Raw genomic sequence first — 26010 nt, forward strand, 5'->3', positions numbered from 1 at the left:
ATAATACTTGTATTTGAATACACACACTATATATAATATGTATAATCAATAAATACTCAATTTTAATATCTTTTTTTAATTAATTGATAAATTTGATGTCCTTTTTTAGAACAAGGTTCATAACAGCTCTGTACCGTTTTTTTGTTCTTTGTTCTCAGGTCCAGTCACCCCTGTTGAAGTACTCTCCCAATAATGGAGGTCTGAACCCTCTGTTTGGCCCACAGCAGGTGGCTATGCTGAACCAGCTGTCCCAGCTCAACCAGCTGTCTCAGCTTTCTCAGATTAATCAGTTACAGGTATTGATCATGTTGCTAGTATCAGCCTAGAAGTGATAAGTTACCGTATTTTTCTGACTATGTCGCACCGGAGTATAAGTTGCATCAGTCCAAAAATACGTCATGACGAGGAAAAAAACATATATAAGTCGCACTGGACTATAAGTCGCATTTATTTAGACCCAAGCACCAAGAGAAAACATTACCGTCCACAGCTGCGAGAGGACGCTCTCTGTTTTCAGGGAGAGGCTACAGGAGCACTGAGCAGCATAGAGCGCCCTCTCGCGGCTGTAGACGGTAATGTTTTCTCTTGGTTAAATTCTCTCGGTTCATGTCAAATTAATTTTGATAAATTAGTCGCACCTTACTATAATTTGCAGGACCAGCCAAACTATGAAAAAAAGTGTGACTTATAGTCCGGAAAATACGGTAACTCGTTCCCTGTCATACTTAAAACGTACACTTTTTTTTTTTTTTTTTTTTCTCCCCGTCCCAGCGTCTCCTTTTGCAGCAAAAAGCGCAAAGCCAGAGGGCCATGCCTGTTAACAGCCGCCAGCTACAGGAACAGGTTTGTGATCTCTTAGACCTGTTTATGTGTTCAGTTTCCTTCTGTCTTGGCCCGTTTGATGTGACATTTTCAATTTGTGATGACGTGTAGGGTCGTGGTCTGGGTCCGTCCCAGCAGATGATCCAGCCTCCCCGCCATCTCGATCCCTCCCTGATGAAGCAGCAGACTTCCCCTCAGCCACCCTCGCTGCACCAGCCCAGCCTCAAGTCCTATATGGAGAACTTCATGCCCCCCAATGTCTCCGACCTGCAGAAAGAACAAAGTTCCTTGAGCTCGTTCAGTAATTTCCCTTTAGGTGGGTGTCCTCCCCATCTTAATGTAGGCCATACTGACTCTTTGTTGCACCAAGCTGCCAAGCCCAACTCGATGTTTGCCTCTGACATGTCAGGCTATCAGCCAGCTGGCATTAGTCAAAGTCATAGCCTCCTAGCCCCACCGCTGAGCAATGGCCACATGGTGCCAGGCTCTCCCATCAACCCTCGGGTAGGAAAGAACTTCTGTCCTGACAGCAGCTATCTGCCAGCAAGAGGTGAATACAGTCTATCTATTTTGTTGTCCCCAGCAAAAGTACCTCTTGCATTTTGTATTTGAGGGAAAAGAAAACCATGCTATGTTTCTAAACCTTTTGAGTTCAGACCCTTATTATTTGATTGGAAGTCCAATGTTTGGCTGGCATACGTATGGTGCTTCTACCCATAATTTCTGCCGCTTGACAATAATCAGGTTGTTTTTCTTTCTTTTGTGCTTGTCTCCCCTTCCATATGTATTCCCATGTTTTATTGTGCACTCAGTAATTTTCTGTTGGTTGCATTGTTGCGACTGCCATAGTGGCATGGACATGTGACGCTGTCTCCAAAATAAATGATGTAGAAGTACTCTTTATCAAGTCTTTAATGAGAGAAAATAGTGCACTGATTAAATTATTTGTTTTTTTGTATTCCTCTAGGTTTGAACTCAAACTTGAATGTAAGCAACCTCGACATTGGCAGTGTTGGTTTTAAGGAGCCACAGTCCCGTCTGAAGAAGTGGACTGCCATGGACATTTCCGTTAACTCGCCACTTGATCAAAACCCCAGCAAATCTGGTAGGTTTCCTCAAACGAAATAATCACCAATATTTTTTCCATAATTATGCAGCCCTAATCTTATCTCAACAAAAAAAAAATTAATATACAGTTTTGAAGGTGTGCAAAACAGTCTGATGGATATGATTTTACTGTAGGTGCTATAACATCTGGCCTGAGGCTTGAAGACTCACCCTTTGGTCCATATGACTTCATCAATGCCAGTAACGCTCCCATCAGTCCTCCTGGCTCTGTGGGAGATGGCTGGCCCAGTCGTGCCAAATCACCTCATGGTTCCACCAATGTCAACTGGCCTCCAGGTTGGTCCCATTCGCTTCATATATGCTTTACTTGTTCCAATCAAATCTTGCATTGAAACTAACTATTACAGAGGAACTCTAAATGACATAAATGACACCGTGTCTTGTTTGTTTGGCAGAGTTCCGTCCTGGTGAGCCCTGGAAAGGATATCCAAACATTGATCCTGAAACTGACCCATTTGTCACTCCTGGCAGTGTGATTAATAATCTCTCCATTAATACAGTCCGGGATGTTGATCACCTCAGGGACAGGAACAATGGTAAGCAATGTTAAACTAGCTATATCAGTATACACTGCTGTTCAAAAGTGTTTTGTGTTGTTGTTGTGTTTTTTTCAGCAAGGATGCATCAGATTGACAAAATGAAAAGGCTTTTAAATAAAAAAATAAATGCTGTTCTTTTGAACTTTGTATTCATCTAATATTCCTATAAAAATATTGCTGTTTCCACAAAAAAAAAAAAAAAGCTCTTTTCAAATTTTTATTATAATTTTTATTATTATTATTGCTGTTGTGGACATCATCAGCATAGGATTGTGTGACATTCAGCTTTGCCATCACAGGATTAAATTACATTTTAAAATATATAAAAATAGACAAGTTACATTAAATGAATACATTTTCACAATATTATTATTATTACTATATTTTGTATTAAATAAATGCAGATGTTTTTCAGAGAAATCACAACAAAAATCTTCTGACCCCGGATGTTTAAATTGTAGTGTGATTTGTATGTATTAGTGTTTGCGTCAGTGACATTTTATTTCGGTTCTTCCAGGGCCATCCTCATCACTTAACACCACGCTGCCTTCAAATAGTGCCTGGACATCCATTCGTGCCTCCAACCACAATAGTTCCCTCAGCAGTACAGCACAAAGCACTTCAGGTTGGTGGGCAGTTATTTCGGCATACCCAGTCAGGCTTGTGATCCTCATACACCTTTAACTTTAACTTTTTTTTTTTTCACTGCAGCCAGAAACAGTGACTCCAAATGGTCTCCTGGAACAGTCACCAACACCTCTTTGGCTCATGAGCTGTGGAAGGTTCCTCTCCCCTCAAAAGGTATCTCTGCTCCGTCCCGCCCCCCGCCTGGCCTGACTGGCCAGAAACAGCCCTCTTCTTGGGACAACAACTCTCTGAGACTGGCAGGCTGGGGTAGCTCTGAATCCAGATTCAACTCTGGTTAGTCAATTATATTCCCTTTGACCTTCATAAACTCTATTAGTATTGTAAATGATGTTGCATTTAAAGAAACTAGAGAGACTTGAAATTATCATTTTCCACAGGTTCCAGCTGGGGTGACAGCAGCTCAGGGAGAACTAATTGGCTTGTTCTCAAAAATCTCACACCTCAGGTAAGATGCTCAATGATTTGGAATGTACTGACTCGTTTTAGCAGGTTAAGCATTCACACTGCCTGATTTCTGCAGCATTTTTAGCAGAAAACACATTGAAAATGCACTGTAAAAACTATTTATCACCGCACTGTTTTGCAATTTAGGGATTTATGAATTACATTTAATTAGAAATATACAATTTACACTTTTTTTTTCAATATAAGTTGGAAAGAAAAACAAAACTTGTTTTAAAGGGATAGTTCACCCAAAAATGAAAATTTTGTAATTAATGATTCACCTTCATGTTGTGCCAAACCTGTAAGACCTTCGTTCGTCTTCAGAACACAAATTAAGATATTTTTGATAAGAGCTGAGAGCTCTTTGACCCTCCATAGACAGCAACACAACTGACACATTCAAGGTCCAGAAAGGTAGTAAGGACATCGTTAAAATAGTCCATGTGACATCAGAGCTTAAGTTTATGAAGCTGTGAGAGTTTTTAATTCTCAATGGCCAACTATCAATAACCATTTTGTAATTAATGGGTGTTATTAAAGGAAGTGCTCCATTTAGAAACCTACGTATTGTTTTCTATATAAAGCTACAGCAGAATCATTTCTTGGGTAACAAGTCATTTCTGTGTAGGGCTGAAACGATTCCTCGAGTAACTCGATTACAAAAAATGATCGAGGCAAATTCCTCTGCCTCGAAGCCTCTTTTAATTTATTTTAAATTTCACGTCAGGTTCTTTCGCAATGATTTTTTTAATGTGACACAACGCGTTTACGTCACCCACAAAGCAGAAGGAGACACAAGCGCTGCGTCCGAAATCACATACTGCAAGGAGTCAGCAGTGTTTTGATTTGAGTGCGCGGGCAAACGTAAAGAGAACGTCGTGGCGTGTGTCCATTGCAAGATAGAGCTGGCATACCACAACTATGGCCCTATGATTTCCGTGATGAAGAAAACGTGATGGGAATCGTGGAATCCAGTCATAAAAATGGAATTTACAGTTTAATGCGGAATGGCACAGAATTGGCCAAATTTTGAATGAATTAATCAAAAATAGGTCATTGCACTTACATCAAATCACGATATGGACTAATATTTGTAAATATTAAGCAAGAACAGTCTATTTAAATATGAATCCTGCATGTTCTGCGTGTCTCTGTTAATGAATGGAGCAGAAGTGCGTCCTCCTTTTATCACACACTGAAGCGCGCGTGATGCTCTGATGATTTCAGCGTCTGCTGTCTCACTAAATAAGGACGTGAACACATGAACAACATCTCCAGAACTGCAGAAGTTAATTGTTCATTTTAAGAGACCCAGGAGTCTTATTTTCTCTTGCATAATTAATATTGCACTTTAATTAAGCAAAAACACATTTTATCCGATTACTCGATTAATCGATGGAATTTTTGGTAGAATACTCGATTACTAAAATATCCGATAGCTACAGCCCTATTTCTGTGTTTTACAGATTGATGGCTCCACCTTGCGAACTCTGTGCATGCAGCACGGTCCACTGATCACATTCCATCTGAACCTTCCCCATGGCAACGCTGTCGTCTGCTACAGCTCTAAGGAGGAGGCGGCAAAAGCTCAGAAGTCACTGCACATGTAAGTCCACCTTTTTTGTTGTTACCCAATGTGTGTAAAGAACAGAAATGTTAATACTAAAGCTAATAATTACTAAGCCATTTAGGAGGAAATTAGTATTCAGTCAACTATAAATAACTTGATCACTTCTGGAATAACTATATTTATCATAAGCATGATTGGTTTTAATGACAGTAAATATAATTTCCGGTAAATGTTTAATGTCATTTAAAGGTCTAAAAAAAAAAGCCCCCTAGTGTGCCCCAGCCCCGTTTGAGAACCAGTGCATTATGATGATACACATAATACAGTTTAATCATGTACTCCGATTCTTAGAATTCAAATATTCTGGATGCAGATTTTTAAATTAGCAGTTCTGTTTGGAATAATTCAATGTTCTATTAATATAATAGCATCCTTAGTGATTACTTTCAGGGTCTTGACTGGATCATTTCACACAAACAACGCTTTTTTCCCATTATAAACATCTGATAATGCTTGTTAAGTGAATGGTTTATCAGCCTGCTTTCTCCTTCGATCGAAACCCTGAAATAATGTGCAAAGCTTTTTTCAAGATTTCCGGAACCCTATTCTGAAGTTGACAAAAACTTGTGAGTGAGACACCATACTGATTAAAGGTTCTGCTCTTCCTCCTCAGGTGTGTTTTAGGGAACACTACTATTCTTGCAGAGTTTGCCAGTGAAGAGGAAATTAATCGTTTCTTTGCACAAGGTCAGTCAATGACTGCCTCTCCCAGCTGGCAGACGCTGGGCTCTTCTCAGAACCGGATCGGATCCATCGAGGGTTCTCACCCCTTCCCAAACCGCACTGATCCAAGTCACTGGAACGGCAGCGGAGACCTGCACGGCTCGTCTCTCTGGGGCGTTCCCAATTACTCCACGAGCCTGTGGGGCAGCCCCAGTGGTGGTGAGGGGGGGAGAATCAACAGTCCCTCCCCCATCAGCTCCTTCCTTCCTGTTGACCACCTGACGGGAGGTGGGGAGTCCATGTAGTGCATCTTTCACCTTCTGACTTAAAAAGAAAATGACAAAAAAAAAACATACAAACCCGTGACCTCAATGTGGAAATAGTTAATCATAATCATATGACCATATATATATATTATATAAGAAAAAAAAATCAAATGGCACTAGTTAGACTTTCTTCACTTACAAAAAAAAAAAAAAAAAAAACAATGCGGGGTCACCCTGTGGAAACAAGTTACGTTTTTTTTTCTGCACATATGTCCACTTTGTTTTAGCCCAAAACATATCAGTTTGAATACTTGAATTATGCAGGCCAATTCTATAATGTGAAAGGATGTATTTACACTTCCAGGTAGTGCTCTTCATACAGAAAAAAAGCTTCGGTTGAGCTCATCTGTTTATTCATCATGTTTATTTGAATTCCAATTCTTTTTGTTTTGTTTTTATTATTTGCATTTTGTTTGCTGACAATGGAGTTTGAGCTTTTTTAACTTTGCACTGAATGTGGTTTTTCTCAGTATAATCTGCAATATGGAGGGAGCCGACAGTTCCAGTGTAGTTGTTTACTCAAGGATGTTCTTAACGTGTGCGCTCTACTATGCCTTGATGTATGCCTACCTTATTGTAGTATTGTGGAGTTCGAGATCAAGATATAGATGCTGATTTAGGATTATTTGATGATATTACAGAAATAAGTATTGCACCAATTTTGTTTTAAAACTAAAGAATTTAGCTCTGCAGTCTAAAAAACTGTAGCCACAGCTGTGACTTGCAAACCCGACCTGCAAGCCAGGGGGAACAGCACTTTCAAAATAGGCTTTCAATATTGTTTTGGAGGCATCACATTGTGCCCTCTTGTTTACAAAACTTTTTGAGGGGGGAAAGTATGGTCATTCTTCCTTTTATTTTAAATGGAGAAAAAAAAATGCATAAAGAATTAAAAAAAAAATCTTACAAAAATTATAAAATAAAAAAAATACAACAAAAAAAAAATACAAAAAATAAAAACCTTAAAAAAAAAAAAAAAAAAAAAATCTTGAGGATGAAGACGAAGCTTTTAAACTCTGGGAATACTGATCAGTGTTTGGCCATGCCATTGGTTATTTTATCTATTCCTCTTGTCTGCTAAATAACCAGCATGGTTCTCAGGAAATCTAGCCAGTTTTCCCCCATAGAAACTCCTTGTAGGAAAATCCAACTTTTAGCACTGAAACTACTTATAGCTCTGTAAGTTTTTCTCTGCCAAATAACTGCTTTAAGCTGGAGACATTCTACATACTGCTTTTCGAATATGCTGTCTTTTTATTAATGAGTGGATATGGTTTGCTGAATCACTATCTAGTCCACCTTCCCTTTTTCCCACTTGAGTGGCTCAATGTTTTTCGCTTTGTGACTGTCGAAGTAACTGTCAAATGTCATAAGAAAAAGCAGAAATCTGTAACTATGCATACTGTAGCCAATGACTCGGCCTACAGAATCGCTTTTTCTTTGTCTGAAGTAATGTTTTATATGTTTCAGTAATTTGCATATACATTGAGAGATATATACACACATACACACACACACATTTTTCTTTCTTTTCTTTCCTCATCGCCAGAGCTGGTGTTAAAGAAAATCTTGTTTGTTATTTTAACAGTGCAAAAGTCGTCCACATTTCATTGCCTTGATTCAAATTGTGTCCGAAGATGCAACAAATCAAGTGGCTTTTAACTGTTTACAAATAGAAAATGATTGTAATGTGTACAGTTTGGTTGTTAATCTGAAGTTACTTACAATATTAATAAATCAATGTTTTGGCTGCTCATTACCATTTTATTTAGATTTTTTTTTCTTTTCTTTTTTTTTCCTCTCTCCCCTCCCCCCCCCCCTTCCTCAAAGCTGGTTTGTCATTGAAAATGGCTTGCCTCTGTACTTGTGGCCAAGGAAGGCTGGATTAGAGGTGAATGTAATCTATTGCTGGTAGTTTAAATAATGTGCGTAGATTTACAGACTTTTATCGTACAATATTTTAGGTGCACAATATATGAGACGCTTCAAGAGCGAGAGGGAGAGAGAGAGATGTCAGCATTAGGCTAAGCCATGGACCTTAATATGTGTTTAAGCTGTTTGTTTTCTCCATTTTTGTTTTATTTGAGAAGTAGAACTTGCGTGCGTGGTGTGTTAACTTATCCATATTTAATGACTCTTCATACAAAACCCTGAGTATTACCCTCACTTTATGGTTGCGTGCCAGTATTGAACCATTTTAAGTGACTGCTTTACCAAATATACTTCAAAGGATTTGTTTACTTAATTCCAGACCTGACTTATCTTTGTTTGTTGGACAAATTTTAAGTGGAACATTGGAGAGAAAACTACACAACAAAGGCCGAAAATGAGTTTTTGGAATTGCACTTGGTGTACATAATGAACTAGAAAAGCTTGTACTGTATTTGTGTTCTGGAGGCAGAGTGTAGCTTTTGGAGACTGGATGGCATGGACAGAGGACTTTGCCTTTTGTTTGTCTTTTTATTCTTCATGCACATTGACTAGACTCTTAAAGCGTGCATTTGTGCCTACGTGCTTGAGTGGTCCGCTCCATTCCTGCTCATCAGGAGCCCAAGTATTCTCCTCTTGTTTAGGGGGCGTGTAACTGCAGGTATTGCCGATGGGTTTGCCGTGACTTTGTTTACTCCCTCAATGTGGATCGCTCAATCTTTTGTGCTTTAGTTACATGTTTGTATGCGTCCGGGGTAGCGTTAGTCCTTTCTGGCAGTGCTACGCTGAGCTTTACCAATGGTTCTGAATGGGTTCTTCCCTGCCATCTTGGCAAACGTGCTATTTTACCCGTTCTTCATGGCTTTTTATTTTCGGAAGCGTAGGGAAAAGCCATTGGCACCCAGTTTATTTCCACTTTTAAATTTTTTATTCTTTTTTTGTCCCCCTCCTCTCTTTTCCTCTTAATTTTTGTTTCATGTATGTGCAGCTTTTTGGTGTTGGACAGAACTGTCATGCTGAGACATTTTGATAATTCACTGTCATGCCAAATTATCAAGCAGGGGGAGGAAAGGGATTTGTTCTTTTGTAAAAGCTGGACAATGTATATGCTTCAAATGTCACTTGCAAATTGGATGTTTTGAGGATATTCATGAGCAATGTACAATCCCCATTTTTATAGCCAGGTTGAACGTAGAGGAAATGAAAAAGTGACTTGGCCTGACATTCTACTTTTGTACTGAAAATGTCATTCTTTTCTGATTTATCCTGTGATCAAATATACCCTTGTCTTTTAAATGGTTCCTACTGTTGAACAGTGTGCTAAGGCAATTGACTTAAACTGTGAGTATTGCTGTCACGTCATTCTAAACCCGAAAAGCTTTAGTAAAACCAGCACAAGAAACGGATGAACGAGAGTTTAAATCGTTAACTTCCACCATGGGGAAATTCTAAGAGAGTCTATGCAGTGTAGGGTGAGGCTTCCATGTCTGTGTCTTCGCTTACTAAAATCCTGACCGCGGTAGCGGCGGGATTTAAAAATACGATTCCTGTAATGTGCCATGATTGAAATTTTCTTTAACTTTGTCACAAAAAATTGGCTAGTTGTAGCAAATGGAGGGTTGCATTAACATTTCCTTTTTCACAGCGCTTCTCACAGAACGGGCTGTGGAATAGCAAATTCTCAACTCCAACATTTCTTCTAGTGGTCTTTGCTCACATGTAACCTATATGCACACTGCTTTGGTAGACTGTTTGAAAATTAAGAGAAATAAACATCAATAAGATAACTTAAATGAGCAGGAAGTTCTTTTCAGCGTCTTCCTGGGTTCATCTTAGAATTTTAACTTGGGGAACTGCACTTTTTGAAGGACAATCCTTATTTGTATTGGTAACAATTGACACAAGGTTTAGTCTAGTAATACATGGTAGATACTCAAATGTGTAGTGATGAATGTTTCCTGTAATGCTGTTTTTCTTTTCTTTGTTGCTTGGTTTTCAATTTTAGTACCCTTAAGTGCATATGTAACGAGGTAGAGTAGATTTTAGGTCTTTTGTTGGCTGTACTTGTAGACTGATAATAACTGTTTGTAAAGTCCTGATCTTGATATTGGAATACAAAGCTGTATAACTTGGGTACAACCCGCAATAAAGCCTAACAGTGATATGGTGTGCAATGGTGTGTTTATTTATTTAAAGTACTTTAACTGCAAGTGCGATTGGAAATATAGTTCTTAAATTACCAACAATCTCATCACAAAATATTTACATGGAGTACATCCAACTAAAATTTGCGTCATATATAGAAATGTTTAAGAGTCTCATTTTGGTTACCATGAATGTTTTACCTACTGGTTCTTCTACATACAAAAACACAAACAGTGCTTTTAAAAGAGGTTTGAAATGTTAGTTTAAATGACAAAGACTCCAATCATACGGTGGCTATAAAAAGTTTTATTCTACATGAATGCGGGATCATTCAAATTGCTTCAGTTCAGTAATCCTGCCATTATTGGTCATTGCAGAATAATTAATGGGTGACATACTTTCAAATGTATTTTTCTAATGTTATTATAAACAATCTTGTGAGATGCCACATGCTAATGCCATAATTTAAGAGCAGTGAAATATTAAATGACCCATTACACCTTAAAAGCCGCAGTGTCATTTCTGTGCCAAATGAATTTCCCAAAAACACTTTTCAAATAGGTCTGAGTGTTTTCAGTTATGGAAAACCTAACTTGTGAAAAGATGTAGTACTCTGATGAGATTATTTCACAGCAGTGTTTGCACTGACCTTGAACTTAAGTTGCAGTAACACTCCCCATACACTAGAGGCTTCACTTGGGGCATGACAAACCAAAGAATTATAATTTAGTCTTGGCTTTATTTTCAGCTCAAGTTCCCAAGAGTTTATAGTGGCATTTTCATTAAACAAGGCAGTTAACTCCATAAGCAAGAGACAAGAAAGTGGTATGACAGAAACTGAGTCAGAGTCAATCCTCCATACCTGCAAAAAAAAAAAAATATATATATATAATAATCAACAAGCATGCAAAGGTTACCTACAATCTAAGCATTAGCTCAAAAGACAAGATGCACATACCATATAACTTGGTTCTATTCATACACATCTTTTTTATCTGCAATGAACTGTACGATCTCCGCAGGAGTCATAAGCTTCTCGGCCTCTGCATCTGGGATCTCAAATCCTGTGGATAGAACAATGTGTTTGAGCACCACAATTCAAATGAAATGTTTGGAAGGTATATCACACTTGTCAAATGCTTTAATGGTACAGGAACAAACCCATACTAACCAAACTCATCTTCCATAGCCATTATAATCTCCACCTGGTCCAAGCTATCCAGCCCCAGATCTTTCATGAAATGAGACGATGTTTGCAGCTTGAGAAGGGAAAAAGTATCAGCGATTGATGCTAGGAGTATGTTTTATACAATATCTCAAGGTAAACAAAGAAAATTAGACAAATGTCTAACTACAAAAACTATATTGGCTAACACTAAAAATACTTCTAAAGCATTTATTAATCTTAATTCATTTCAATTTAGACACTATGTGTGACCCTGGAGCATAAAACCAGTCTTAAGTCGCTGGGGTCTATTTGTAGCAATAGCTAAAAAAAAATAAAGTATGGGTAAAAATTATACATTTTTCCTTATATGCCAAAAACCATTAGTATATTAAGTAAAGATCATGTTCCATGAAGATATTTTGTACATTTTTCCTACTGTAAATATCTAAAAAAAAAAATTTTGATTAGTAATATGCATTGCTAAGAATTCATCTGGACAACTTTAAAGGTGATTTTCGCAGTATTTCTGATTTTTTTTGCACCCTCAGATTCCAGTTGTATATACATTGAGAGATATATACACAATAGTTGTATCTCGGCCAAATATTGTCCGATCCAAATAAGCAATACATCAATGGAAAGCTTATTTATTCAGCTTTCAGATTTTGTATAAATCTCAATTTCGAGAAGTAAGTAAATAAGAGGTTGTATCTGTTCATTTAATGGACCGGAGCGAACGTGAGCTAACAATGAACAGTTGTTCATAAATACTGTAATGAATGTAATGCTCATTGTTAGAGTTAATGCATTAATAACTATTTGAAAATTGTTGTAAAGTGTTACACCAAAGAAATGTATTGAAATATGGTGGATAGGCATGCAGTTTCCAGTTAACCGAAATTTCATATCACTGTCCTTCAAATTTCAGTATTTGGAGATTATCATATTCAAAAGGACCTATGTAATGTTACAGTACAGAGGGTAAGTATGAGGAGTCTCTCACCTTCTCTGGACTGATCTTGTCATACAGTTTAAGGACGTACATGACACGCTCTTCGATGTTCTGTAAAGTGAGGGGTGGAAGATCCCCATAGTGTCGACACTGATCAACAGACGGGCCTGAAATCTAAAGGCATTCAAACATTTACATGTGTTCACTTAGCAGGTGATTTATCCAAAATGACTTTCAGATGAGGAACACAAGCAATTCATCCCAGAGCCAACAATATTCACTGCAGTGCGCACAATACCAGCTTTATTAGAAGAAAGATAATTAGGTTAAAACATAAGCTCCACCAAATGAAGAGATAATACACCCAAAATTGTCTATTATTATTATTTTTCCCTCAGTAACAAACCACAGATGTTTGACAGAATGTTAGAGGCTGATATATTCGGTCACCGTTTCCTTCAGTCGCATCTTTTTTCATTCTGCCCAACATCTTTTGTGTTCCACAGAAGAACAAACAGGTTTGGAACGTCACGATGACAGAATTATTATTAAAGAGAACTATCACTTTAATAATAGCTATTAGCTGCAATAAATACGCAAGGAGCAGCAACCGCGAAGATACACACAGTCATAGTATGTAATGTATAAACTATTAAGTTAACTGATCAGCTATTTAAAGTATTGCACCGTTAAAACAGTAATAACTGATGTGGATGGTGTATGTTGTGAATGCACACTAAGTTACTTTAACTCTGTGTGGCTCGCAGCTGTCACGCACGAATAGATTTGTCGGAAAGACACAGGTAGGTCACGGAGTTATCCAGCACTAGTAGGCCCTAGACAAACACCCCCTCTGCAGAAAGCTCACCTGCACTAGTTGAGTCCACCTCGTCCGCTGGCTGCATGACAGGACAGAGAGCGGGCGCTGCTTTGGGACGAGGGGCGCGCACGCGGATCTGGTGAGCACGCTGCCATGATTTAACCTTGCAGCGGCGCGGGTGATGGAGCGCACACAGTATGCAAGCGCACGAGACGCCATGTCTGTAAATTTCTATCCCACAATTCACTGCGACAAACTGGACATAAGTTTGACATGCGCGTGCGCACTTTGTCAGGGCAAGTCCGGCTGTTTTCGGCGAGAGATTTGAAACACCCACTTCTTCTTTGTACTTTTTTATGCTTAAAACAATACACAAGTAATAACAAATAACAACAGAATACAAAAAAAAAACGGGGTCGAGCGTACTTCGCAGACTCAAACTGAGCTTGATGACGTAGATGTGACGTGAGCAAACTGTTAGAGTTGTGACGTTCGCGAAAGAACCGATTCTTTTGAACGGCTCATAAACATGAACGATGGGAGCCGAGTCGCGGCTGGAGGGGAGCCGTTCTTTCTGTCGTTCTTTTTTCCTATGCGTGTTTCACACAGATGCACACAAATGGGCTCCTCCGCGAGACAGAACAGTTATAGGGGGAGGGGCGCACCCAGCGCAGGCCAACCCTTTATAGCGTGATGATATTAGTTATTAGTTGTGCACGCATCCTTCAAGTCCTTCACATCCTGCGTGCCTCTGTCATTGGGTAGGAGCGTTGAAAAAAAATGTTTTCAAAAAGCTGTTTTGCACAGACATTCATTGCAGCCCACTTTGTTATTGTTCAATGACTTGAAGGGGCTGATGTTTGCAAAGTTTACAGTAGTGATAGTATGTAGACATTTACATTTTATTTATTCTAACTTTAAATATTTTTTGTTTTCTATCAAAATGTTCTTGTGTGGTAACAATGTTCTTGTGTGGAAGTGTTTGTAGTAAAAGCTGTTTTGCACATAAATTCATTGCAGCCGGCTTTGTTTTTGATGTTTATTCGTGAGTAGGTATTGTATGAATAACATAAGTCAACGTAGCTTTACACACACACACACACACACACACACACACACACACACACACACACACACTTTGTACTAAATGTAAATCCAAAATAGTGATGTCACTGTCTAAGCAGAGGGATTTGTGCAACCCTATGGAATATAGTCCACACATGACAAATGAGGTAATAATCAATATTTCAGAATAATTCAAACTCAGATATTGGTGTGTGATATCTGAGTTTTAATTATTTGACTACAAATCTCACCTCATCATTCTTCCCAGTGATTATTTCCAGGATAAACTGAGATGCCTCCAAGCTGGCTTCTTAAAACTGACTAAATATTTAACAGAGCCAAAAGAGCCGTCTTTTGAACAGCTCTTTGAAAGGAACGTATCGCGAAGATCCGAATCCCCTCAAAGAGCCATAAATCCCATCACTACAAACTGTCTGACAATTGTAAGTCTTCTAATCGCTGTGCCAAGAGAAATCTGAATCACCCACCGAATCTTGCCAACGTTGTTGAACAATTTCGTCCCGTTGTTTTTATGGACTCCCTAGTCTATGGGCTTCTCCCTTGACATTATGCGTCCACATCCCCTCGATTGCCTCATAGACAGTAAAGTATTGCCAATGAGCTTCTCCTTCTGTCCATACGGTAATTTATCTACTGTGCGACTATTTTTACAAAAACTGCTTCTACGGGGCCATAATGTAAGATAAAAGGTAATGGAGCCTTATATACATTTTCGTGTTTCGTTAGAAATAATTAATAGAGAAATGGAGTCTTTATACGCCTCAGATGTAAAGTTATTCGCTGTCAAATTGACGCAAAAATGAATGGGAGTCAATGGAATGCTAACAGCCGGTGGGGGTCCGCTAATCAATGGCGGCGCCCGGGGAAGCTTCAATAAAATATGAAACCCTGCCCCCATGTCAAATCAAGTCTATTTAATCTACGCTGATAACCAGAAACGAAAAGCAGTCAGTGTAATAACTTTTTGCACGACTGTTGAATAAAATGAGTGCGATCTAATGCTTCCTAGGAAAAGGTTTGCTCTGAACAGAGGAAAGATAAACAGAAAACGACTGGATGTAAATAATCCACCACCAGCATGCTGCACAACAACAGAGGTCAATTACAATACAAGTTCAGCGGTAACAAGACAAACAGAATGTGCCAACTGTGCCTTTAGTGGTCTGTCTTTATTAGTCATTATATATTACTTCAATGTGTTTCAAATACTGTCACAAAACGTCTTGATGTGCCACACAGAATAACACTGGTCTTGCTTTGCCCGAGAAGGGGAGCAGCATGGAGCCTGCGAGCCTGGACAACTTGTGTGTTTTGTACCACAGCGCAAACTATATAGTTGTCAACAAACACTGGGATATTCGTATTGACAGCAAGATGTGGTTTGAGAAACAGACTGTCCAGAGTCAGCTGAAGCATCGCTTCCCAGAGCTGGAAGATCCTGGCACCTACTACGGCTTCAGGTCTTTTTCTCTGGTTTTCTGTTACTCTGCTATGTGCTGAGACAAACAATAATTTAGAGAAGCATGTGCATCTTATCAGTAATTAATTCGTATGTATTCTGATATCCTGCAGGTTTTTGCCATCAACTGGATTGCTCTACCAGTGGTGCTTTGTGTGTAGCACTGAATAAGGCAGCAGCAGGGCATGCATACCGCTGTTTTAAGGACAGACTTGTTACCAAAGCTTATCTCGCTCTGGTACTGTCGCATTCAGACATTCATTGGATGTATAAAAGTTTTTCATAATAATATAGGCCATTTATGTTTCCTGTGCAGGTCCGTGGAACTGTGGCTGAGGAGAAAATAACCCTGGACTTTGCGATCGGCAAGAATACAACAGAGAGAAAAATCCATATGATGTGTGCTGAAGGAACAGATGGTCAGAATCTCTTTCGCTGTAAATATGAAAAAAAAAATGAAAATTTGCTGACAGTTTACTCACCCTCAGGGCATTTGGAAAATATTTGCATTACATTACTTGCTCACCAATTGATTATCTGCAGTGAATGGGTGCCGTCAGAATGAGAGTCCAAACAACTGATGAAAATGCCACAATAATCCACAAATAATCCACACAACTCCAGCCCATCAATTAATGTCTTGTGAAATGAAAAGCTCTGTGAAAAGCTTTGTAAGCAACAAATCAATTATTAAGGCAGTTTAACTTTAAAGACATTTGTAAGACATTTACTGTTGTTCAGCAGTTGTTCATTTGAATAGGAATTCACGTGATCAAGATTTTCAGCAGAGGATGAAAAATGTCTTCATGCAGATTCACCGTTTTGACCAACAGAAAGCTGCTTGATTTGAATGTGATCTTTGTGTGAGCTGTGCTTCATACGTTGCTTCACTATTAACAATAGACAGTAATCCTTTTTTGCCCACCAAAATTTCACTAATGTGACTGCACCTTACAAAAGGAGCGTGCTGTTAGGTTAAAGCCCCCAAAAAACCATTCAATATAGACATTTTTCTTTTAAAATAAAAAAAGCATTTAATTACATTACCTTCTGTACTTCATTTATACAAAGAGAAAATGTTTAGTGTTGCAGAAATGTTAAAGTTTAATAAATAAAGACCCTTCAGTCTAACAGCTAATCACTATGTGTTGCTATTTTTCTCAGCCATGCCAATAGGACTGCAATATACACTGACATTATATGAAACATTAACAGAAATCTAAAAATACTGACAAAAAAAAAAACCTGTTCCGTGTACAAGTCACTTATTTTATAATTTGATTTTCTATATTAACATTTGATTTTTACTGCAAGGGGATACAACTTTGAACACACTGATAGTGGTATTTCTTTGTTGTTCGATATTTACTACTGTAGCTTAGAGCTAGGGGTACACGATAAATATTGGCCGATAATTAAGCTGTGCAGCTTGTCATTTAACAATGGCTCTGTGTAGTAACAGCTGCTCTATGTGAAATCATGCACCTGATGGAATTTACCGCTGATCACAGAACTGGCTTTACTGACGAGATGCACATTAATTATCGGCCGATATTTATTGTGTACCCCTATTTAAAGCTAAAGAGATGATTGGGAATATTAGTCCACATTGGTTCCTTTGGTCCCAGAATGAAAGTGAGCAAGACCCAAACTAAAGGTCAGTCCTAGATCTGGCTGAGAGGGAGGAATTTCTGGTAGTAGCTCTTGGTAACGTCTATCATCAGTTCCTGTGTACATTCAGGGAGCTCTCCTGAAAATAGACCTGAAATACAGAACAGGAAAAAAAGCTTGGGCTCTGTTTATATTCACAGAGTGACATTAACTCAAAAAACACTTTATGTGCTACAAAAAATACAACACTTACAGTAAATCAATAAAATAATATATCTGAAGGTGCCAACCTGGACAGCCAGAGAATACTGTAAACGGAGGAACCACTGTCTCTGGAGGAAGGACAGTATTATCCAGTATCTTACAGCAGTCCTTCAAAACACAGCGCCGACCCTAAAAATAAAATAAACATGCATTGCAATTAAGCTACACCTGGTAAAAATGTTGGATAATGGGAGGATAGAGATTACAGTAAGGAGCTACTTACAATAACACAGTTCTTGCCAATGTGGACATATGATCCTATCTGTGCAGCGTTGACCACACAGTCCTCCTCGATGAACACATGATCCCCAATGTGCAAGGGGAAGAAAGCCACGCTGATGTACACAGAACAAGAAGAGTTCGATCATGCACACAGTATCAGAGAGAAAACAGATGTTTTTCCTTGAAACCAGACCAGCAGCACTGCTCACCCTTTGCTGAATTTCTTGAACGGAGGTCTGATCACACTGCGACTTTTAATGACACAGTGGCGCCCGACTCTGACATTAGCGAGATCTCCTCTGATGATACAGTCATTCATCACGATGGTCTGACAAACAGAGGCCATTTCACAGAGTTAACACACAGCTGGGGAACAGAACAAGACCAAACAAAGAAGAGAAAACTCACTTTTCCATTGAGAACTATGTTTTGACTGCCACAAAGAACCGACTGTCTGCTGACTTTGTTCCCTGATGCCTAGAGAAATCAAACGTGAACGTTTAATAAACATTTACTGACTAGGAAGTTATGACAAACTAACACTTGTGCTGGAGAATGATCTTTGTTTATAATACATGTCCTCATTTGTAAGTCGCTTTGGATAAAAGCGTCTGCCAAATGGTTTGCAGAGACATAGTAGTCGGCTCAGATCATTCTCAATTTATTAACGTTAACGTTACTTGCAGCCGCAGCCGACGGATATTATGGATTTTATAAACACAACGTTACCGTCTCGATGTATTCAGCCTTGTTGTATAATATTTCACACAGCTCCATCTCTGCAAAATTGTTGTTTTGCTGGCGAACCACTTCATACGACCAGCAGCTGTCAACCGCTCCCTCGCTATTTCCGCTTCCGGTTATACCAAAACATCACTTGTAAGAACATAGTACAAAATAACAAGGGCATTTTTTATATTATTTATACAATTGTATTATTTATATGATATAACTTCATTGCATATACACAAATATTTTAACGACAAAGGTCTATATAAAATATGTTTTATGTAATATGTCTCCGTTCATTTACCATTTTAGTTCATTTATCTTTTTTTTGTAATTGAATGTGAATTCGTTTTATGCTTCGGATTTGAATGTATTACGAATCAAATTTGATTTATGCTTGAATCTCGTGTTATTTTCTTTTTTTTAAAATGCAAAGTTGTGTAACCTGCTAAACCCTCTGTAACCGCGTGATGACGCTGCTGTGTCGTGTCACAGTTTGGTTTTAACTCCCGATGTCCCGCAGCACGGAGGCGGTACTATTTCAAAACGTGCTTCATTACTGTCTATGATTAATCCACTGAAGCTCTGAGCTCGTGGGCTCATATCTCCCCCACAATGCTGATCATGAGCTTTTTGTTCGTCTGTAAAAACAAGTTTATGTAGAAATAATGTTAAAGTTTACTATGCAGAAGTTAGTGCAGTATGCAAATTCCATAAAAACGAAAAATATGCGCCATAAATTATTATAGTAAGATATGGACTGTAAAACAAAGACTATAGAATACCTTTAAAGTGACTTTGTTGTGAATTTAGACTGCACTATAAACTTGCATTTTATTTTTGTCTTTTCCATTTCTAATGGTTGTTTTAATTTTTAGCACATTCTGTCCAGTTCAAGCACCTCTGCAGTATTTCTGTCAGCTCTGGAACAATACACAGCCCCCTCACCTTGTGCTCAAGCAAACGCATTGTTGTGTAAGACGGTCCTGTAATCCCTCGCTGACCACATCTGCCAGCTTGAAATTCTCTATTAGTTATACAATCCCACAGATCAGTTATCACAATATGATAGCTGAGGTCACTTTGACATTAGTTATTCAGTTGTATCCACAGCTATAGGCTACACTGTGAGCCCCTGCAACCAACATCCCTCCTCATGGTGCGTTGCCCTTCATGCATCTTTAACAGAAACAGTTAACTGTAAAATCTATTTTTATTGGACCAGGCAGAGAAATGTGTTGATGACTGGCTGCTGGCGTCTGTGTGGGGGGATATGTCTTGCCCCACTGAGCCTTTATCAATAGATTTACATCAGGAACACATATCCAGCATCTGAACTCAAGAAAATGTTTATATGCCTCCAAGCACTGAGGAGGTGCCCTTATCTCCTCGTATATCTGCTAAAGGGACTGTTTTGATGTTCACACAAGCAAGACTTCACTGGTTTCATCACCAAATGTGGTATTTTATTCTGTCTTGTTCTGAGATTACTGCCTCTACAGTGTTTGTCAGGGGTCTTCAAATAACATAAACTATTTTCATACTTTTCTGAATCATGCTTCTCTTAGCAGTGAAGTTCTCACCACTAGCTGAGCTAAAAATAGCACAGGGGTCACCGTGTCTAGAGAATGTGCTTTTATGTACTTTGTGTGTGTCTGTGTGTGTGTGTGTGTGTGTGTGTGTGTGTGTGTGTGTTAATGCACAGTATAAGACTTGTGGAGTCTTGCCATCATCGTATAGTCATCACTGCAGCCGCCAGGGTTTCACGAGGACTTTATATAATACATACAGCCTCCATGTCTGTGGGCGATGGCCATGCTATATCTATCTGTTGAGAAGAGCCAGTGGAGCCTAAGTCAGGACTGTATTGAGTGTGTCGAGATGATTTGTTCAGGCTGTGCTTAAAGAGTAAAGAAAACTGGAGGCACTGTTACCTTGTCTCTTGTCTCTCTGTCCTTTAATTGTTATATCTTTCTCTCCTGATTCAGAGTGTGTAGGTTTTTGTCTCTGTTGACTGGTTATGTAATGCTTCCTGTTTTGGGAAAATGCTATCCTAATGCCATCCTCCCTGCAACTGGATGATATTGAGTCATATACTTACTTTGGTATAATGGCCATTTGAAATAGATGGTGGGCAAGACGCGCTGTGTGCAGTAAATATACAAACAACACTGTTCACAAGTCAATAAGAGTTTTTTTAGAGCAAGTCTCCTATCACCAAAGCTGCATTTTGTCAAAATACAGTAACAATTATATTATTCTTATAATATTGTGAAATATTACAATTTAAAATCCCTGTTTTCTATGTAAATATATTACAAATATAATGCATTCCACTGTTGCAAAGCTGAATTTTCAGTCTTCAATGTCACATGATTCTTCAGAAATCATTCTAATATGCTGATTTCCTGCTTAAGGAACATTTATCATTATTATCAATGTTGAAAATAGTTGTGCTCTCTCTCTCTCTCTCTATTGATTTGAAATAGAAATCTTTTGAAACATTAGTAACATAATTTCTGTCACTTTTGACTAAATAAATGCATCATTGCTGACCCCAAACTTTAGAATGGTAGTATATAAACACGTTTAGCATTTGTAGAGTATTTAAAATGCATGTTTAATTTGATAGGTGTGATGTTGTTGTGTTCTTAATTTACATTTTTAAATGTCAACTGGCCATGTTTGAACAAGATTACACATTCTATTAATAGAGCACTGAGAAAATGACCCTGACATAAAAAGCACAGTTCTTTAATGATCAGTTACTTGAAATGAAATGTAACAACAACATGATTACATTCATGTTCTTCATCCAAAGCAATTAACAGCATCCAAATTACAAAAATATTCCCTTTAATAGCCTTGTTCACACATAATAAAAAATCAAGTAGTTGCCTTTTAGACCTTTTTAGCGTCACTCTATAGAACATCTGTGTCTTGATTAGCCGAGTCTGTTTTAGCATTCCTCTAATCTTTATATCTGACAACAAATAAATAAATGAATGATTAATCAGATTCAATCATGAGAAGATAAAACAGAGGGGACAATTATGTGAAATATGCTTTTGTGTCTGAAAAACAATGGACACTTTGAGGTTTCAGCAGCGCTGTGTGTCCTGTCCTTGCTTTGGTGCTCCACAGTGAGGTGACCTGATTTTGCAGGCTCTGAGGGAGAGAACTTTCTATGCGGAGGTTAAGACAGCCTGTCTGAGTCAGAACACATGTATAAGTAACCATCACACTTACCTTCCTTTTCCTGCTTTTCACATCAGTCTAAATGAAGATGTGTCCTCCTTTGAACTGAAAATATGAGAATGTTTTTTTCGTCTTTAACTATTGTACATGTTGTACTTTTACAGTTAATCTAGAACTGGGTATCTAGAACCATGAGTTCCAGAGGGCCGAGAGAAGGGGAATAAAATGGGAGAGAAAAGGTTATTTCTTAAAAAGATATATTTTAGAGATGTCAAAGTTAATACGTTAACTTCTGACATTAATGACATTTTTATATTATTAGTATTATTATTAGATTAATACATTACAGTATACATAAAAAGGACAAGCCATTATTTTTCAAACTAAATCTTCTATTATGAAATTATTTCTATTAATAATTGTAAATATATAATTATTATTATTATTATCCACAACAATGAATATTTTGCAGTATTTATTATTATTTATTATATGTTGTTGTTGTTATTATTATTGTTGTTCTGTTCATCTGTCTTTCATTTTATATATATATATATATATATAAATGTAGATACAGTTGTCTTTATGTTTGAGGTAGGGTGTCTCTCACAAGGGTATCATATTTGGGGGCTTTATGACATTTAAAGTTTGAAAACCCACAGTTAGTCCCGTTCTATCTGAGAAGTGCAGGCAATTTAGTATAATTCATGAAATATGGTGTCATAAAACGTAACCAAGAATTACATAGTTGTGTTATGCAAGCACTATAATCCATATTTCAGATTTGAGAGGTTATTTGCAGTAATGATGAAGTGCTTGATGCAGGTATTAGTCGTAACATAGAGTGATGTGCCCAAACAACGTTGCATAACACTTCAAATCAGCTCTACGTCTAATTCCATGTTACCCATATGTCACCTTGAGAGTGGCTTAGGTCAACAATCATGCACAGGTAATACACTTATAATAGTTTAACGATCAAACATACTTTATGCTTATGTTTACTTATGATGCCGTCAGTTCTGCATGTCTTTGACATAGGTCACCGCTGTCAGTCTGGGGATGTCCCTTGTAGGGCAGGCCTGATTTGGTGACATCTGGCTGGAGTGTCACATTGACAGCTGTGTCTTGGTGCCAAGCAGAGCGGCTAGTGACAGGTGGGTCCTGCCAAAGGGACGCATACAGGCACACACATCCAAGCAGTCTCTGGACAGCGGACACTTTCCTCCGTCTCTCTCTGACGGCAACCGGCACAATGCAGGGCTCTTTCCTCCAGGCCCGCTGTGAACAGCCAATCATGACCACAGACTGGGGTCTTCCTCTGATCATCGCTCTTCTGCTACTGGGGCTCCTCTATGCATTCCTCTACCTGCCTGCAATCACGCAAAGAGCTCTGCTGGAACAGGCCCTCGCCAACCAGACAGCCACCGAGGACTTCCTTCCTAAAGAGGACTGAGCAGAAGTCTGCATTCATCCACCTAGGACTGACACGGCTGTTTTTATGATGTCCTTCTATACAAGTAACCTGAACCTTAAAATTAGTGAAGCAGCGCGTTTCTCTTCTCGGCCCCAGCGTTTCTTTTAAGTTTTTGCTTTATGCACAAGACTAAGACTCCAAGAATAGATCCAGCTCTGGAGATGTGAATGGTGAATCATATTTTACCACAGTTGGAGGAGGACTGTGCAGCACTGAGATTTCTCGTCTCATAGGACAACCTTGTGTTTCCAGTCCAGCCCGAGGGAGAGGAATTAGTCATACAGAAGTCATCATTGCAGCTTATCATGTCAGCCAGAAAGAATCACTATGATATTAGAACTTGTAAAAAAAAAAAACCCTGCTTAATCAAACCAGCGCATCTAATCTATTCAGCTCGAGGAAGGTGGGTGCCTTTGGATGTAAACCAGTGAAGAAAATAAAAGAAAAATAGTAATTGTTGTAAATGTAACTGTAAAAGGAATGATTGCGATTGGCTGATCTGTAATTCTTTTGTCAAAACATTAAGACTTTTAAGAGATTAATGCATAATTTATAAGACGTACGGTTCTTTTAAGAGATTTGTGTGTGATTTATGTGCACTTTTAACACAAAATGTAGTTAAATTTCATACATAATATTCAACAAATTGCATGTAATGTCTTTGAAGCCTATGAACTTTGTAAATGATTCATATTCATGACAAGATCTTATTTATACAATATTTAAGCCAATAAAGTTCTGTATTGCTGTATGTCGTCAAATGATGTGCATGTTTATATCATTGCTAGAATGAGTTGCTTCATCTTTCATCATTAAATTGAATGTGGCTGCTAACTGTGATCTGTGGATATGTTCAGAGAACAGGACGATGGAGGGCAGACTTCTACTCTGTTGAAATCCTGCAGCCTCCACTGTGATGTAACAAAGCCAGCATATGTATGCATGTGTGTGTGAGTGTGAGTGTGTGTTTGTGTGTGTGTGTGTGTGTGTGTGTGTAGGTGAGGGAAAGAGACAGAGAAAATTATATAGAGCTGATATCATGACATTGTCAAACAGGAATAAGAAAAATACGATATTAGTGATTTTAGGACCCCTATTGATTTCAGTTATGTGCCATTAAAAGAATTTTAAAAACTATATACAAAAGAGAATTTTTAACCTAACCTAAATCTAAAAAATATTTTTATTTAAAATTATTAAACCAACACACTATCAGCTTAATAAATGGACACGAATAGGCTACTTGAGTTTCTTAGTAAATGGCCTCCATTAATTTGGCTATTTGGCTAAAAGTCTAAAGTGCTTAAAACATTATAGGAGCAAGGATTCAGAAGATTTCTAGGATCGTGGTGCTTTTGTTTAGTGAGGTAAGCTGTTTTAATCAACAGCCTTCAATAAAAAGGAGATCTATTTTGCTTTATTGTACTTGACGGGAGTGCCCCATCATCAGATTAGAGCGTAATCTCTCACTGTTTTACTGTCACTGGCAGTGGATGTGGGGTGTCCACTAATCTCACTTGTTTGTGCACACGGACATATATGTTCAGCAAATGCATAATTGCATGCTATGCGTTCGTGTGAACGAGCCTAACTAAAGGAACAGTTTTATCTGATACTTGACTAAATTAGTAGTTAAAAAAATGCTATGTAACTTATTATACTTTGATAAATTTCCTCACAGTCATAGCTCTGAAATGGACTTTAACAGCTACATGTACTATAAAAATGCCGCCTAACACCATTCACCCTAAAGTCATTGGTTCCCAGGTGTCTTGTGACCAAACGTCTTTGACCTCAGCCGCCATATTTGATTTTGGAGATACAGAAGAGGGGAATATTGTCATTAAACCACGATTCTAAATAAGGGGTTTTGTTTATAAATCTCTTTCTATATAACAATAGAAAGAGGTTTCCAATAAAGAAAACTCTTAGAATATTCACCATGGAAGTCTGGGTTTTGAATGTCATGAGGTAACAAATTGTGAACTATTTACTAAATACAAAACTCTCATTTTAAATGAATAAATGAAGTAGACCACTGTACAGTATGTGTTTACTGTAGCTAAGAGCAACAACCTCATACAACGTGGATGATTTATACAGATAATTTTATAAGGGTTAATACACAGTCATCCACGGCACCATTTCAACAGATATAATGCTTTTTGATCTGGGCTGGGGAGCTCTATTTGCTAAATGACTGTTAAATCTTCTCTGGTGATTTTAGGGGTGGGGGTTTTCAACTGAGGCTTATGCAGAAAAGATGCCCTAAATGTGTGTTCATGTGGGTTAATGCTCGAAGACAGAGCCATTAAAGTTTTACCATGACAGCAATGTTTTATTGAGCAGCTTTCTCTGGACTGGGAGAAGCCAGAAGTTGAGGCATAAATCTTGCGGCAAATGCAGACCTCCTTATTTATTTGTGTGAAAAATATGTTTTCTTTGACATGAGCTATCAAAACTCAGTGTGTTTATATACAAATGATTGGGCTAATTTATATATTATTTTATATTTTAGGATATTTTGTATACTAAAATATATAATGTTATGTTAAAATGGGTTTGTATTTTTACAATTAACTAAAAGCGAAATATTTCCATTTAAAATGACCCCACCCATTCTCAAAAAACAAAACAAATAAAAATAAAAAACAAATAAATAAATTGCCCTCATTATCTTTGAGAACCTTATTCTAAGATCAAATATTATTTTACGATGATCAGTGAATTGGAGCAATTGGAATTGGACA

The 26010-nt window shown here is 38.1% G+C and overlaps 3 protein-coding genes across 11 annotated transcripts in view; 1 reads left to right on the plus strand and 2 right to left on the minus strand.

Annotated features, from left to right (window-relative positions):
- The window catches only part of LOC132147934 (trinucleotide repeat-containing gene 6A protein-like), a 56059-nt gene extending 45768 nt beyond the window's left edge, over positions 1-10291 (plus strand). For 7 of the 9 annotated variants that reach the window (XM_059557120.1, XM_059557122.1, XM_059557119.1 and 4 more), the window contains 11 exons: positions 159-296; positions 772-843; positions 934-1372; positions 1790-1927; positions 2065-2226; positions 2346-2486; positions 3007-3114; positions 3201-3410; positions 3515-3582; positions 5048-5187; positions 5825-10291. In XM_059557120.1, the coding sequence (XP_059413103.1) occupies positions 159-296; positions 772-843; positions 934-1372; positions 1790-1927; positions 2065-2226; positions 2346-2486; positions 3007-3114; positions 3201-3410; positions 3515-3582; positions 5048-5187; positions 5825-6179 (1971 nt within the window). In that variant the 3' untranslated portion in view covers positions 6180-10291. The remainder of the gene's footprint in view (positions 1-158; positions 297-771; positions 844-933; positions 1373-1789; positions 1928-2064; positions 2227-2345; positions 2487-3006; positions 3115-3200; positions 3411-3514; positions 3583-5047; positions 5188-5824) is intronic. The other 2 variants (XM_059557125.1, XM_059557126.1) reach the window with 1 other exon arrangement.
- A 702-nt stretch (positions 10292-10993) lies between these two features.
- On the minus strand, positions 10994-13469 carry LOC132148185 (acyl carrier protein, mitochondrial-like). The gene is made up of 5 exons (XM_059557142.1): positions 13263-13469; positions 12446-12568; positions 11446-11533; positions 11233-11338; positions 10994-11136 (listed from the first exon to the last, which is right to left on the minus strand). Exons 1-4 carry the CDS (start codon positions 13431-13433, stop codon positions 11247-11249), a joined length of 474 nt encoding a protein of 157 aa, XP_059413125.1. The 5' UTR covers positions 13434-13469; the 3' UTR covers positions 10994-11136; positions 11233-11246.
- A 3548-nt stretch (positions 13470-17017) lies between these two features.
- LOC132120169 (dynactin subunit 5-like) lies at positions 17018-18703 on the minus strand. The gene is made up of 6 exons (XM_059530043.1): positions 18586-18703; positions 18265-18333; positions 18066-18184; positions 17858-17969; positions 17661-17763; positions 17018-17521 (listed from the first exon to the last, which is right to left on the minus strand). Exons 1-6 carry the CDS (start codon positions 18631-18633, stop codon positions 17424-17426), a joined length of 549 nt encoding a protein of 182 aa, XP_059386026.1. The 5' UTR covers positions 18634-18703; the 3' UTR covers positions 17018-17423.
- Positions 18704-26010: the final 7307 nt, after the last annotated feature.

This window comes from Carassius carassius, chromosome 1 (genome assembly GCF_963082965.1).
Source record: "Carassius carassius chromosome 1, fCarCar2.1, whole genome shotgun sequence".
Classification (NCBI taxonomy): Eukaryota; Metazoa; Chordata; class Actinopteri; order Cypriniformes; family Cyprinidae; genus Carassius; species Carassius carassius.